Source organism: Spizellomyces punctatus (genome assembly GCF_000182565.1).
Source record: "Spizellomyces punctatus DAOM BR117 chromosome Unknown supercont1.12, whole genome shotgun sequence".
Classification (NCBI taxonomy): Eukaryota; Fungi; Chytridiomycota; class Chytridiomycetes; order Spizellomycetales; family Spizellomycetaceae; genus Spizellomyces; species Spizellomyces punctatus.
The window spans coordinates 547,957-562,620 of record NW_015971548.1 but is presented as its reverse complement, the minus strand read 5'-3'; the positions used below and the strand labels follow the sequence as shown (position 1 = coordinate 562,620).

General features: G+C 46.7%; 1 protein-coding gene across 1 annotated transcript; it reads left to right on the top strand.

The window, feature by feature from the left end:
- Positions 1-120: 120 nt before the first annotated feature.
- SPPG_06593 (uncharacterized protein) lies at positions 121-14,553 on the top strand (the record flags this gene model as incomplete). Its single annotated transcript, XM_016754794.1, has 26 exons — positions 121-273; positions 336-532; positions 597-706; positions 764-852; positions 908-978; positions 1,045-1,110; positions 1,171-1,303; positions 1,362-1,523; positions 1,590-1,736; positions 1,837-2,002; positions 2,074-2,162; positions 2,231-2,299; positions 2,376-11,639; positions 11,703-11,812; positions 11,870-11,928; positions 11,985-12,175; positions 12,238-12,484; positions 12,541-12,746; positions 12,812-12,950; positions 13,021-13,074; positions 13,147-13,301; positions 13,359-13,442; positions 13,512-13,592; positions 13,655-13,797; positions 13,867-14,060; positions 14,120-14,553. 26 exons carry the CDS (start codon positions 121-123, stop codon positions 14,467-14,469), a joined length of 12,729 nt encoding a protein of 4,242 aa, XP_016606231.1. The 3' UTR covers positions 14,470-14,553.
- Positions 14,554-14,664: the final 111 nt, after the last annotated feature.

The window sequence follows — 14,664 nt, the reverse complement described above, 5'->3', positions numbered from 1 at the left end:
TCCTTGTAGTGCCAAAACCTGATGGCTAAACGGTGCTGCAAGGTCCTAACACAATCTCAGGAAGCTGCAGATACTTGTGGGAAAAATTGGTGTGCTTTCCTCAAACACGGCAGCTAAAGTATGGAGGCGAGGGATTGGATACAGAAGGTTGTGGGACTTCATCTCGGATTGAGCGAAACGACCGCTGAGGAATATTTGAGAGAACCGATTCTGGAAAACTTCCTCGCAAATAGAAACAACCAGCTACTATTTGTTACCTATGATGAGCAGGTGGTACTTTGTTCTGGCAGAGTTTCCTCTATTCACAAAAGATTGACGTAAATTCATACCATCAGACCCAGGACATTCGCCTAGCTTCAGAACCGGATAGCTTGGACGGAACGTTGCGATGCGTAGCCCTTTCAAAAACCAAGCCAACACAAATAACCCCAGAGAATGTATCTGAAGTTCTTCAAATAACACCGTTATGGAGATCGCCCGCCAACAGTTTATACCAAGCCGTACATACAGTTTTCGCACCAGTCTTACTCAAGTATGTGTCTAGCCAGATACATGCACAAGCAGTATATCGGAAATTAATGTTTCACATGTGGCAGGAATTCCAAATGGGGGATTACCGCAAAGCTGCAAAACTTGATTAGCGAACTTGACATGAGCCTAGCGAGCTCAGTTCGCAGTGGATCTGATACGGCGGAAAAGTTTGCCGGTAAGAGGAGGTCATTCAGGAGAGAACTTTTGGCCCAATGCTCATATTTATTTTCAGCGAACGAGTTGGATTTCAGATCTATATTCACCCTTGATGATGAGTTCTTGTATTGGGTGGAGCAAGGAACGGATTACGCGACCTCCAAGGTTAGTAGACAACTGGTTTTCCTTAAATCGATAAGTATTCAGATTTGCGGTACAGAAAGCTAAAGCACGTGCGGAACTTTTCAAAAGTCTGCTACAACCGCTCAAGATTGAGTATGATAAGATGAGGTGAGCTGACGACAAAATATCCTGATGTGAGCTTGCCGATCCTTGGTTCTGATACCAGTTTCGTAGCTCCATGAATATGGTGGACTTTGCGGAAATAGTGGAGAAAACACAGGATGTTTTGGATGATCTCTGGTAAATGAGGTTCGGCTATGGGACCCTTACATTACTACGTGAGCTTACCACTCCTTTTAGGAGACAAGGAGAATTTCCTGACTATCCTGAAAGTCGCATGAGGCATTTGCTAGATGTCCTCACAGAGGAATTGATTGGTTGCATACAGGACAAGCTCTCCGAGTACAACGTCATGCTGGAGGGGTTTTCATTAGTAGGTCTAGTTAAGTCTTACTTTGCACTGTCAAATATAAACCTGATATCCCTAATAGATCAAAGAACACTTGCATGCCGCAATTTCTGTTTGCGATGCTTGGGAATCTACTGCACTAACTCTAACAGAGCGGTTATGGCCATACTATGCTTCTCATCAGTGGACTGGGCCGCCCTTCACAAATAGTCAACTGTCCGCATTCACCGCCCGATTACGCGAGGTATTACTCACCATCTTCAACTACCTGTCCCGATTGGATGCTAAACTTGAACGGCATTATTGCTAGATTCGCTCCCTACGTATGACACATGATCTCTTAACGCAACTGTTACCGTCCGAAGAGCAACTCGAGCTTCATGTAGAAGACACGCTCGCGGTGTTCAGTGCCGTAAATCCGCTTCATGTGAACAAGTACACAGAGCCGAGTTGGAAGGTCGGGTATAAACAATGTGTGTTTTCCAACCGTTCCCACGTAACGGGTTGCTCTCACGGACTATCTGACATGTTTTATTTTTGTAACTTCATATTTGTAGAGTGCTGTAGTCCAATATTTTAAGATATTGGAACCCGTCGAGGATAAGGCAATCTCGCGGCTACGTTCCATATTCGGCAGCCTGCAGACTTCCCCTAGTCAGCTGCTACGTGAATTTCAGAAGTATGGAGATCTGATTAAACGAGAATCCATCGCACGACAGCTAGGTACCACCAGCTCTTAGACTTGCATCAATGTTGGAGGTCGCAAGGAACAATTGACATCTTTTCGTACTTAGCTTCTGAGCGTGATACCTTGGTGGATCAATTGATTTCGGGGCTTAAGGCTATCAAAAACGAGTTTCAGGATTGGGTTCAAGAAGCAAAAGTGGGTGCTGTCTGAAAGTTTTATGCTCTTTGGGGCGAACAAGCTATTAATACGGATGCATATTTCAGGGTTTAAAGGGGAAAAACTTCCCTACCGCGGTCAATAATATAGTCTGGGCGAGACAAACCATCATGAAGGTAGGGCTGAAGAGCATCGTAAATGGAACCGCCCTGAGCGCTTAGATACGATTTCTCTAATATGAACCTGCTACAGATCGAAGAAACCGACAGGTTTGTAGAAACTTGCATCGGCCCAATGGCATCATATCATCAGGTTTCCAGCGAAATATATGAGGATTTGCGGAAATATGAGAAAGAACAATTTGCAGAATGGGTGGCCGATACCGAAGACGCAATGGAAGATCCAGGTGGAATAATGAGTCTTAAGCGAACTGGACGACTCATGGAGCTGGACTTTAGCGACGGAAAGCTGCGAGTGAATTATAGCGATGAACTCGTGACACTTATCAGAGAGGTCCGACAGTTACTTGCAATGGGTTTTGCGGTTCCTGCAAAGATTCAGCAAGTGACCGATAACGCGCAAAAGTATTACCGACATGGTGTTGTGCTGAAGCAAGTGGCACACTTTTATAACACCATTGATCAGCAAATGCTTCCATCTCAGCAAGCAATGCTTTTGGATAAGGCGTTAGCTTTTGAACGACTTATCAAGAATCCTAGGGGTGATTCCGATGTAAGGGGAGGCCGGGCTGCGAGCAGCATAACATGGGACAGCCCTCATGAGCTTGAGATGTACATTTCCCAAATTCAAGCGTCTGGTGACAGGTTGACATCCAGTAATCGAAAATTGAGAAAATTTCATTCGGTTATTTGCGACCATGTGATTTCGCTGATGAACCTTGACCTGGTAAAAAGCCAGGGCAAGTGGAAGGAAACGTTAAATACTATTAGGGGAGTAATCGGGTTGGTCCAAGAAGGCGGCATTCGGATGGAGGAGACATTAACCTGGAGAAATCACTGGGACTATCAACTTTACAAGGCACTAGAACATCAGTACCAAATGGGCTTGGAGAACCTGAATGAGAGCTTGCCAGAAATCAAAGTGGACCTTATTTTCAAGCAGCAGAAGCTCCAGTTTCGGCCCGCGTTCGAGGAAATCAGAGCCAAATACTACAGAGAGATGAAGAAATTCATCAATATTCCTGCTGCTTTCCGTGGACTGGGTGAAACGGATGTCTTCAGGCACATGATTGACAACAATGCCACCTCACTTTCAACAGTTTATCAGAAGGCCGATACGCTCTTCCAAAACCTTTATAAGGTCCAAGACCTTTTCAAAGATTGGGTCATTTTGGGAACTGTAGATCTGGATGAATTTGTTGAGGAGGCATTGGCAGATGTCAGTGATTATGAAGCAAACCTTCGATCATTAAAAACAAAAGGCAAAGAAGCAGAGCAGCTACCTATGGAAGTCAAGGTGGACTGCATAACGGTGTCCACTGCATCAGTGAAAGCCACCATTGACGACCACCTGCAACGACTTTTTGACTCAATGCTGAGCACCCTACGAAAATCCATCAATCGACATATGTCAGCGGTTGATGATTTTGTTACCAAAGGAACGGATATTCTGTCCAAGAGGCCCCAGAGCATGGCAGAAGTTGGCGAAGCAAATGCTAGACATGAGGAGCTGGCTGCCGGTCAAGCGTCAATCCGCTGGAACTTTGAAGCGGCTGAGGTAAAGAACAAGTTACTCAAATCAGTTGCTGGCGGTGGTATAGACGTCACACCAGTCCATGCTCGTTGGACGAAATTGGAGATTATGCTGGAAAGCCATGAGTTGATGATCAAAGAACAGGTGGACGTCCTGCGATCCCAAATAGAGGGGCGAAGGCAGTCTTTCCTAAAAGAGCTTGAAAAGTTTGGAGCCCGATGGCATCAGTTGAAACCAAAGGCATTAGATGCCGGGAAGCCCGATATCGCTGCTCAATCCGTACAGTTCGTGAAAGACCGTCGCGCTGAGTTTGACGAGCTACGGAGAACGGCTGCGCAGATTAGGGACGATTGCGCCCAGTTTGGGGTGGATCCTCCGGAATTTCAAGAACTAGATGAATTGAGCGAGGATATTACATCCCATGAAGAGATGTGGGGAATGTACGAGCAGTATAGCGAGAACTTGGACGCCTTGAAGAAAGAGGATTGGATCTCGTTTCGCAATAAAGTACACTCCTTTGAGGATCTGCTTGCGAAATGGGCAGAAAAGATCCGGGGACGTCAGATGGACGCTATATGCGTTCATATACAGCGTGACATTGATTCCTATCGCGAAATAACACCTGTTCTCAAGTTCATGCGAGGGGATAACTGGACTACTGAACACTGGGGTGACCTCTTCCGCATAACAGGTATCCCAAAAGGAGTGACCTTGTCTGATTTGACATTTGGCCATATTTTGGGAACGAAAGAGACCGTCCTCCAACGTATCAATGAAGTCAAAGAATTGAACAATCGAGCACAGGGAGAAATTACCATTAGAGAAGCCATTCAAGAGCTTGACATGTGGGGTGCTGGAGCCATGTTTGCTCTAACTGAATATCAGGACGCCAAAGAAATAAGTGTGCAGCTCATCAAAGACTGGAAGGAAACATTGACGCAAGTTGGAGATAATCAATCCCTCTTACAATCTCTCAAGGATTCACCGTACTACAAGTACTTTGCTGATAAGGGAGCAATTTGGGAAAAGAAATTGGTGGAGCTGGATGAATATCTACGAAATCTGAATACGATCCAGCGAAAATGGGTATATCTCGAACCCATTTTCAGCCGCGGGGCACTTCCAAACGAGCAGCATCGATTCAGTCGAATCGATGACGATTTTCGAAGTGTTATGGCGAGCATCGCCAAAGATGCAAGGGTTGTGTCCATCTTATCATATCCGAATATTAAAGATGTATTGATCACTCTTGTCGATCAGCTGGAAAGATGTCAAAAGGCTCTCAATGAATTCTTGGAGCAGAAGCGGGCAAAGTTTGCACGTTTCTACTTTATTGGTGATGAGGATCTGCTCGAGATTCTAGGGCAGGCTAAGAACCCAAATGTGATTCAAGCACATTTGAAAAAGCTCTTTGCAGGCGTGCATACTGTTCAGTTTGACGACAGCATGAAAGCGATTGTCGCAATGAGAAGCATTGATGGCGAAGTCGTTTCATTGCGCAAGCCAGTGAAAATCACGGACGAGGTTGAGGGCTGGCTAGAAGACTTTGCAAGAGAAATGAAGTCGACCCTACAGACATTGCTGACGCAATGCTTATCTGTTACCGACATCTTCAAGTACCCTTCACAGCTTCTAACTCTAGCAGAGTATCTTCACTTCACGGCGAATGTCGAGACGGCCATTGCTCAGGGTGGAAGTTTCATGCAGCTCGCACATGATCTGAAAAATCACCTTGACGAATATACAAACTTTGATACAACATCCATCGAAGATACCACAGATCGTCACGTTGTAGAGCTCAAAATCAAGTCGCTGATTTTGGATATCATCCATCTGATTGACGTCGTCAATCAGCTACAAAATGCAAACGTAACCTCTGTGACGGATTGGGTCTGGCAGCGCCAGCTACGCTTCTACATGAACTCTGACAACATATGTACGATTCGGATGAGTGATGCTGAGTTCCTTTATACGTACGAGTATCAGGGAAATCCGCCTAAATTGGTGCATACGCCTTTGACTGATAAGTGTTATTTAACGCTTACGCAGGCCATGGCAAGCGGATTTGGTGGAAATCCTTTTGGTCCTGCGGGCACAGGAAAGACTGAATCAGTTAAAGCTTTGGGCGTACTTTTTGGACGTCAGGTGCTTGTTTTTAACTGCGATGAAGGAATTGACTATAAAAGCATGGGAAGAATCTTTGTTGGACTAGTGAAGTGCGGTGCATGGGGCTGTTTTGATGAGTTCAATCGACTGGAAGAGGCGGTGCTTTCGGCTGTGTCCCAGCAGATTCAAGTGATCCAGGCTGCACTGAAAGCGAAGAAAGATACAGTTGACTTACTAGGAAAGACGATCGGCTTGGACGCCAATTCAGGTATCTTTGTAACGCTAAACCCAGCCGGAAAGGGTTACGGTGGGCGGCAAAAGCTGCCGGACAACTTGAAGCAACTCTTCCGCTCAATTGCTATGACGCATCCCGATAACGAGCTGATTTCTGAAGTCATACTCTTCTCGGAAGGGTTTAAACGGGGCCAAGAGCTTGGTAGCAAAGTTGTTTCTGTTTTCACTCTGTGTAAGCAACTACTTTCGCGTCAGCAACATTACGACTGGGGTCTTCGACCGTTAAAAGCTGTTCTGGCATTTGCTGGTCATTTGCTGCACGAGGAGAAGCGACGACAGGTGGTTGATAGTAAGCGGGAAGCGGCCATCATTGTCAAAGCTCTACGAGTTAACACCCTCTCGAAGCTGACATTTGCCGACGGGCAACGTTTCGATGCATTGATGAACGACATTTTCCCTGACGTTTCTCCAGAAGATGTCACTTATGAAGAGCTAGCTAAGGCTGTGAAGGAGACGTACGATGAGCTCAACTTAGTGTACATCGAATCACAGGTTGAAAAGATATTCCAGTTCTACCAAGCGTGTCGGCAACGAATGGGCGTAGTGCTAGTGGGGCCTTCTGGATCCGGCAAAAGTACATTATGGCGAGTGTTAAGAGTGGCGTGGCAAAAAGTTGGCCAAAAACTTCGCCAGCACAGTGTAAATCCTAAAGCTATTGACCGCAATGCTTTGTTGGGACACATGGATATGGATACGCGAGAATGGTTTGACGGAGTCCTAACTTCGGCATCGCGGCAGGCAGTAAAGGAGCCTGGCGATGTCCACAGTTGGATTATATCTGACGGGGACATCGATCCGGAATGGGTGGAATCACTCAATTCTGTTCTTGATGATAATCGGTTACTAACAATGCCCAATGGCGAGCGGATCCAATTCGGACCTAATGTTAATTTTATATTCGAAACCCACAACTTGAAATTTGCGTCGCCAGCTACCGTTAGTCGTATGGGAATGATCTACCTTTCGGATGAGACTCTCGACCCACGAGCTTTAGTGCAAGCTTGGATTACAAGGCAGCCTGAGTCTCGCAGAGGAAAATTCGCAGAGTGGATCGATGGCTTCTTCTACAAGAGCGTTGACTGGATTCTGCAAAACAGCGACATGGTTGTAGAGACAACTCGTGTTGGGCTGATTACGAACGGATTGTCACATCTAGTGGGCGTAACCAGCCGCACAGAGTTCCTTTACAGTCTGATTCGCGGTCTGGGTGCCAATCTCTATGTGGAGGCCCGCTTGGCGTTTGCCAATGAGCTACTTCAATGGGCTGGAGAACCTTCACCTGATTCGAAGCGCACATTGGACTACTTTGTAGGAAAGAGCGGACGCCTTGAGACATATCAACTAACCGATCCAGACAGTCTAAACTTCTCCAACATCGAAGAGCTGGATGGTCTACCTGTTATCGAAACGGTGGACGTGAAGAAAGCGATTGATGTGGTCATGCCCTGGTTTGCAGACAGCCAGCCATTTCTTTTGGTGGGTCCCGAGGGGGCCGGAAAGCACATGCTACTCCGGCACTGTTTCTCCGAATTGAAGTCAACTGCGATTGCAATGATTCATTGCAGTGCTCAGACCCGGTCTTCCCACATTCTCCAAAGATTGTATCAATCGTGTAGTGGGGCACAGACTACCACTGGCCGCGTCCTGAGACCCAGAGATGCTGAACGACTTATCGTTTACCTAAAGGACATCAACCTTCCTAAGCCGGACAAATACGAAACTGTTGAACTAGTACAGTTCCTGCAGCAATTACTGACGTATCAAGGATTTTACGATCATAATCTTGAATGGGTGGGGATCGAAAACATTCAAATCGTGGCTTCTATGAACCCTTCGTCAACGATGGGACGGCACGAACTCTCAACCCGATTCACATCCGTTATTCGCCAATTCTATATGTCCTACCCTGATCGCGAGCAGCTCCAAGTAGTTTATAGAATTCTTGCTCAGCCATTGCTCAATCGATCTCTTCCATCTCACAAGGTCTGGAGTGTATCGCGTAATGTTCAAAAGCTGGCCACATCTATGATCTCCATTTACGACCAAACCACACAACGTTTTACGCCGGATGTCCGCTCACACTATCTCTACACCCCACGGGACTTGTCTCGATGGATCTTGGGCATTGCACAGTATCAATACACGGATCAAGAACAGGGTGAACTACTTAATGTTGTTGCATACGAGGCGCTACGCTTGTTTCAAGACCGACTGGTGACCACAAGTGCGCGACAGAAATTCCAAACTACGCTGTCAACTGTCCTGCGCAACGACTGGAACCATGAGATCAATCTCCAGGGCTTCGTTTACACAAGCACAATGGGAGCAACTTCGACTACGAACCTAACGATAGGGAGGAGTCTGACAAGAGTTGCCGTGGACCAGTACCAGCAAAGCATCATTACAGCTCTAAAGATCTACGAACGCGATTATCGGGACTTGAATGTGCATCTGTTCCCCGAAACTCTCGAGCAAATTGCCTTGGTGGAGAGAGTTCTTGGACAACCAGCAGGATCGCTTTTATTTGCTGGAAGGCCAGGCGTAGGACGCCTAGGTGCTGTACTCATTGTCTCGCACATGCTTCGTCTGAAAGTATTCTCTCCGAGTGTGGGACGGAATTATGGAATGAAAGGATTCAGCGCAGATTTGAAGCAGATTTTACAGACGGCTGTGGCAGGCGAAGAAGCCGTGCTATTACTGGAGGATCATCAGCTGACGAATCCAGCCTTTCTGGAAAGCGTGAATAGTCTTCTAAGCGGAGGCGAGGTGCCTGGTCTGTATACTCAGGATGAGTTTGATTCCCTGCTGGGCTCCCTCAAGGACAAGCATTCGGAAGAAGGCTACAGAGGCACCCTCTTTGAATACTTCGTCTCCCGTGTCCGGAGATATCTGCATATTGTACTGATTCTGGACTCATCGTCGCCCAACTTTATACACAACTGCGAAGCCAATCCAGCGTTGTATACTCGTTGCCACATCGCATGGATGGACAGCTGGTCTCCGGATACTATGAGTAGATATGCCCAGGAGGTGTTCACTACTAATCCAGCTCTGGCCGAACTTAAAGACCAGGATCAGTTAATTAAACAGATGATGTCAATTCATTCAACATGTGCGTCCCGCGGAGCTACACCAAAACATTTCAACGACTACGTTTCCGCGTACGAGCGCATCTACTGCAAACAGAGGGATTCCTTCCATAAGAAGCAGAAATACCTTGAAGGCGGTCTGTCCAAAATGAACGAGGCAGCAAATTACGTTGATAAGTTATCAGTAGAGGCAAAGAAACAAGGGGAAGAGCTGATAGCGAAGCAGAAGGAAGCTGATGCCGCTCTGAAGCAGATCACAGACAGTATGGTGCGCGCGTCAGAACAGAAGAAAGAGATGGAAGAGCTCTCCGTGCATCTGAGAGAAGAAGAAGAGACCCTCATGAAAAGGAAGCAAGTGATCGAACAAGAGCTGGCAGAGGTGGAGCCAACCATTCGAGCGGCAAAGGCTGCAGTTGGGGAGATCCGCTCAGATAGCCTGTCGGAAATTAGGTCATTGCGTGCTCCACCTCCTGCGATCCGTGATGTCCTGGAAGGTGTTTTGCGCATAATGGGTATTCTAGATATGTCATGGAACAGCATGAAATCATTTCTGGGAAAACGAACAGTTAAAGACGAGATCATGAATTTCGACGCACGAAATATAAATAAACAAGTGCGAGAATCAGTCGGCGAGTTATTGCAACAGAAGAGAGAATCTTTTGAAGAGGCGAATATTAAACGCGTATCACTTGCTGCCGCTCCGCTGGCTAGCTGGGTGAAGGCAAACTTGCAGTACTCAGTTATTCTGGAGAAAATTGCTCCTCTTGAGACAGATTTGGCTCGCCTAACTAAATCATTGGATGCATCTCGTGAGCGAGTCCAGACCCTGAAAGAGGGGCTGGCAGTAGTGGATCAGAAAGTGGCGGCCCTGAAGGATGACTTCTCGGGCAAAACAAGAGAAGCTGAAACTTTGCGTACTAATCTGGAAAAAGCAACGGCCACGATCCAAACCGCACAAGGTCTTCTAGGGAAGTTATCTGGAGAAGGGAAGCGATGGGCTAGTCAGGTGAACGACATAAATGAATCCCTGTCCAGCTTACCGAAAAATGCTTTGCTTGCATCGGCGTTCATGACGTACTTGACTGGTGCATCGGAGGATACCCGATACGATATTGTTCAAGAATGGAAAAAAATTACCGGCGTTGATGAATTCTTCTTTCGAAAAGTTATGAGCACAGAAAGTGAGCAGCTGGTTTGGAAATCACAAGGATTGCCATCCGATGGTCTATCCCAGGAAAATGCGATAGCTATTTTGTCCAGCGCTGTCACTCCGTTGATTGTGGACCCATCCGGTCAGGCGGTCCTCTGGTTGAAGACGCATCTGGCTGATAAAAAGCCTGAAGTGATTAACCAGCATGACGACAACTTCGTTAGGGCCGTGGAACTGGCAGTACGCTTTGGGAAAGCACTCGTTATTCAAGAGCTCAACGAATTAGAGTCGTTCCTGTATCCCATCTTACGGAAAAATTTGCAGAAACACGGCCCTCGGTTCGTTGTTCAGCTTGGGGACAAAACCGTGGACTACAATGAAGACTTCCGATTGTACCTGATTACTTCTAAATCGACTTTCCAGATTCCATCGGATGCGATGGCTTATGTCCAAGAAATCAATTTCACGGTAACTCGTGCAGGTTTAGCTGGCCAATTACTCGGCGTGACATTAAAGCATGAGAAACCCGAGCTTGAGTTGGAAAAAATCGAACTTCTGAAAAGAGAAGATGAGCTCAAGATACAGTTGGTGGATCTGGAAGAGTCGTTGTTGAAGGAACTTGCAAGCTCTCAAGGAAATATCCTGGAGAATAAGAGCCTGATAGATTCACTGAATGAAACGCGCGACAAGAGTACAATCATTGCGACCAGTTTGCAAGAGTCGCAAAAGCTCCAAGCTTCCCTGGACGCAGAGCGAGACAAGTTTGCCCCCTTTTCTGATTTCGGCAGTGCCCTCTTCTTCGTCGTCAGTGATTTGCGAAAACTTAATAACATGTACCAATTCTCGCTCGCTTCATTTTTGCACCTCTTTGAGAAGTCTCTGCGAGCTGAAGGATCTGCTGCAAAAGATGGCACGGAACTCCGCATAAAGCTTCTCATGAACATTTTGGAGAAGTTGACTTACAACTACATTTCGCGATCTCTCTTCAAAGCCGACCGCCAGATGTTTGCGTTGCATCTTGTTCATCAGCTACATGGAAGCATCTTTGAGCCCAATGAATGGGAGCTCTTCAGTGGTCAACTTGTGACAGCGGAGGAGGAAGGTGGTCCTGAACCTCCTGCATGGGTACCAGCCGAACGAAGACCGATGCTGAAGCAGCTGCAGGTAGCCAATGTCTAACAACTGAGACGGTATTGGCGGTCACTAAACTTTAACGCGAACTTGTAGGCCATTTTGCCAAATCTGAGTCAGCTACTTAACTTCAGCGATACAGAAAGTTGGAGCCGATGGATGAAAGATCCCAGCTGCGAAGTTGAACTGCCTAACCCCAAAACGAGGTAGGGAGTCTCAACGATGCGAGTGCCAAGCAGTAATCTAATTACTCCTATTTTTAGTGGCTTCCAAAAATTGCTGGTTGTTCAAGCTCTGCGTCCCGACAGATTGATGACTACAAGTGAGTTCGCAAAATACCGGACTGCATTTTATGACTGTGAATTGACCTTTTTACAGTGAACAAATTCTGTTGTAATGTTATCGGCATCGAGAGCTTGGCTCCTCTACCTTTAAATATGAGCAGACTTCACGCAGAAGAAACCACAGCTCGCGAACCTATCCTCTTCATCACTACGGCAGGCGCCGATCCATCCCAGGAGCTGAAAGATTTCGCAATACAACATGTAGGCGCAGACAAATACCAACAGGTAAGACTTATCCGGGTGCGCTCAAGTGTCTTTAACTGTAACAATAACTCGGTTTCCCTTAGGTGGCCATGGGTCAAGGTCAAGGGGAGCTGGCTATATCCCTTCTTCGGGAAGCTGCTATGAGTGGCGGTTGGTTATGTCTTCAAAATGTTCATCTTGTCACTGGGTGGCTGCCGCAGTTGGAAAAGGAGCTGTCATCGATAAAACCGCATGAAGGCTTCCGCTTATGGATGACATCGGAAGCCCACGCAAAGTTTCCAACAAACCTGCTTCAGAATAGTTTGAAGATTACTGTGGAAGCACCACCAGGTTTGTGTCTAATAATTGCTTCGCCTGAGTACTCTATCCAACCAACAACATTGTAGGGGTAAAGAAAAATCTTCAACGAACTTACGAAGCATGGAGTCCTTCTTTCATTTCCAGTGGCCCTGTGCATAGGGCACAAGCTCTGTTTGCCCTCGCATGGTTTCATGCGGTCATTCAGGAGCGTCGAACATATATCCCACAAGGTTGGAACAAGTTCTATGAATTCTCCGCAGCAGATTTGCGCTCGAGTGCAGACCTAATTAGTGTAGGGATTTGTATGTTTCGTTGACTTTGCGATTGATACTCATCGGACGTTACTTTCAATTATAGACCATGTGCGTATCGAACAGGCCGCCCCAGTGGTCTGTTCTGCATGGGTTGTTGGAGAATGCCATCTACGGCGGAAGGATTGATGATGTGAACGACGCCATGAAGCTGAATACGTACCTTGCCCAGTACTTCAATGACGGTGAGAAAGGCGGAAATCTACGCCTAGTTTGATTCGTAGCCCCATGCTAACATTTTACGTCATTCTATAGATGTCTTTATGATTGCCGGTCGATCTCCAACTCGAAGGCTCGCCAAAGGCATGAGTAAGTGCCCGTTGTAAATCTTGTTTCGGGCGGGAGTTCACATGTCTGACACACTCTTACCATCACATCTAGACTTGCCAAACATTGCCGATCATACATCATATCAAGCATTGATTGCCGACCTACCCGAAGTCGACAATGTCACGACATTCGGTCTGCCTGCCAACATTGATCGGGCGTTACAGAGATATAGTAGTCAGTCTGTTATTGGGCAGCTGAAAGTCCTGGTAGGCCGTAGTGTGATGTTGAAATGGTTGCCAGTACCTAAAATGATTGGCTTTCAGCGTCAAGCTGATATCCAAGGTTTGCGATTTGAAAAGGAAAAGTGGGCTAGAGACTTGACACCGTTTTTGCAGTTATGGAAAAAGGTGGGTCGCACCGGAATGGAAACGTCATCGGTGGTCCTTCATTGTAACTTGTTTACCTGTATCACCTAGTTCAATACTGGTAATGAGTTGATGCAGCGGAAGGTGAGCCAGGACCCCGAAGCAAACCCAATTAGTTCTTTCCTGGCTTTGGTAAGGTGCTTTTCCGACTTAATCTTGTGGTAATTCACATGCTGAACTTGACGCTCTCTAAGGAACTGGTAAATGCCCTGACTCTCCTTCGCCGGATTGACGCCGACCTGGCTGCCATATCCAAAGTCCTACGCGGATCCATGCTGCTTACCAACGATATTATGGCAGTTGCGAAATGTCTCTTGGAGGGAGTAACTCCGCAAAGGTCTGTCTGCCATAATCGATTATCGTGCTTACAATACTTCAGGCATTGACCAAATGCATTTCGATATAGCTGGCTATTGCTCTGGGAAGGACCAGAGACCCCACAACTGTTTATTCGCGAAGCCATGTCAAATGGATTGGAGGTCGACCAATGGCGAGAGAAAAGTAATGCGGGTACCTTGTTCAAAAGCTCGTTGAGAATGGCTGGACTATTCAATCCGGTGACATTCTTGAATGCTTTGAGGCAGCATACATCACGAATAAGTAAGTGCGGTGTGCATCATCTAGCAGAGGAACGTCCAGTAGCTGACCGATTTGAGCAGTTCGCGTTCCGATGGACGACTTAAAACTCGTAACAACCTGGTCCACTACCCCGCTTCCCTCTGTTCCCGTTTCCATATCAATTACTGGCCTGCTTCTCCAAGGCTGCACATTTGATGGCAACCGCTTATCTGAAGCCCGCGCCGAAGAGCCTACGTTTGTCCAAGCACCCATATGTAATTTGGCTTGGGCACCGAAAAGCACACCTCCCGTGTACAAAGCCGTTATAGAAGTTCCAGTTTATCTGGAAGCAACAAGGGAAAAAGGAGTGTGCAGAGTCAGCGTACCCTGTGAGGGACAAGGTGACGGCTGGCTCTTGGCGGGTGTGGCATTTTTTTTAAAATCTGAGTAGATGGCATGTACAAATGCGATTCGACACTATTATGTAAAATAACAATATCATCCTTTGAACACAGCGTAACGGCATATGCAGTAAAAAGAACACTTGCAAAGATATGATGGTCATAGTTGAGCATCTAGTTGAATATCTGTCAAAGTCAGTTGAAACCGCGCGTTCGGTTGGGTGGGATGACTGTGCAGATAAAAT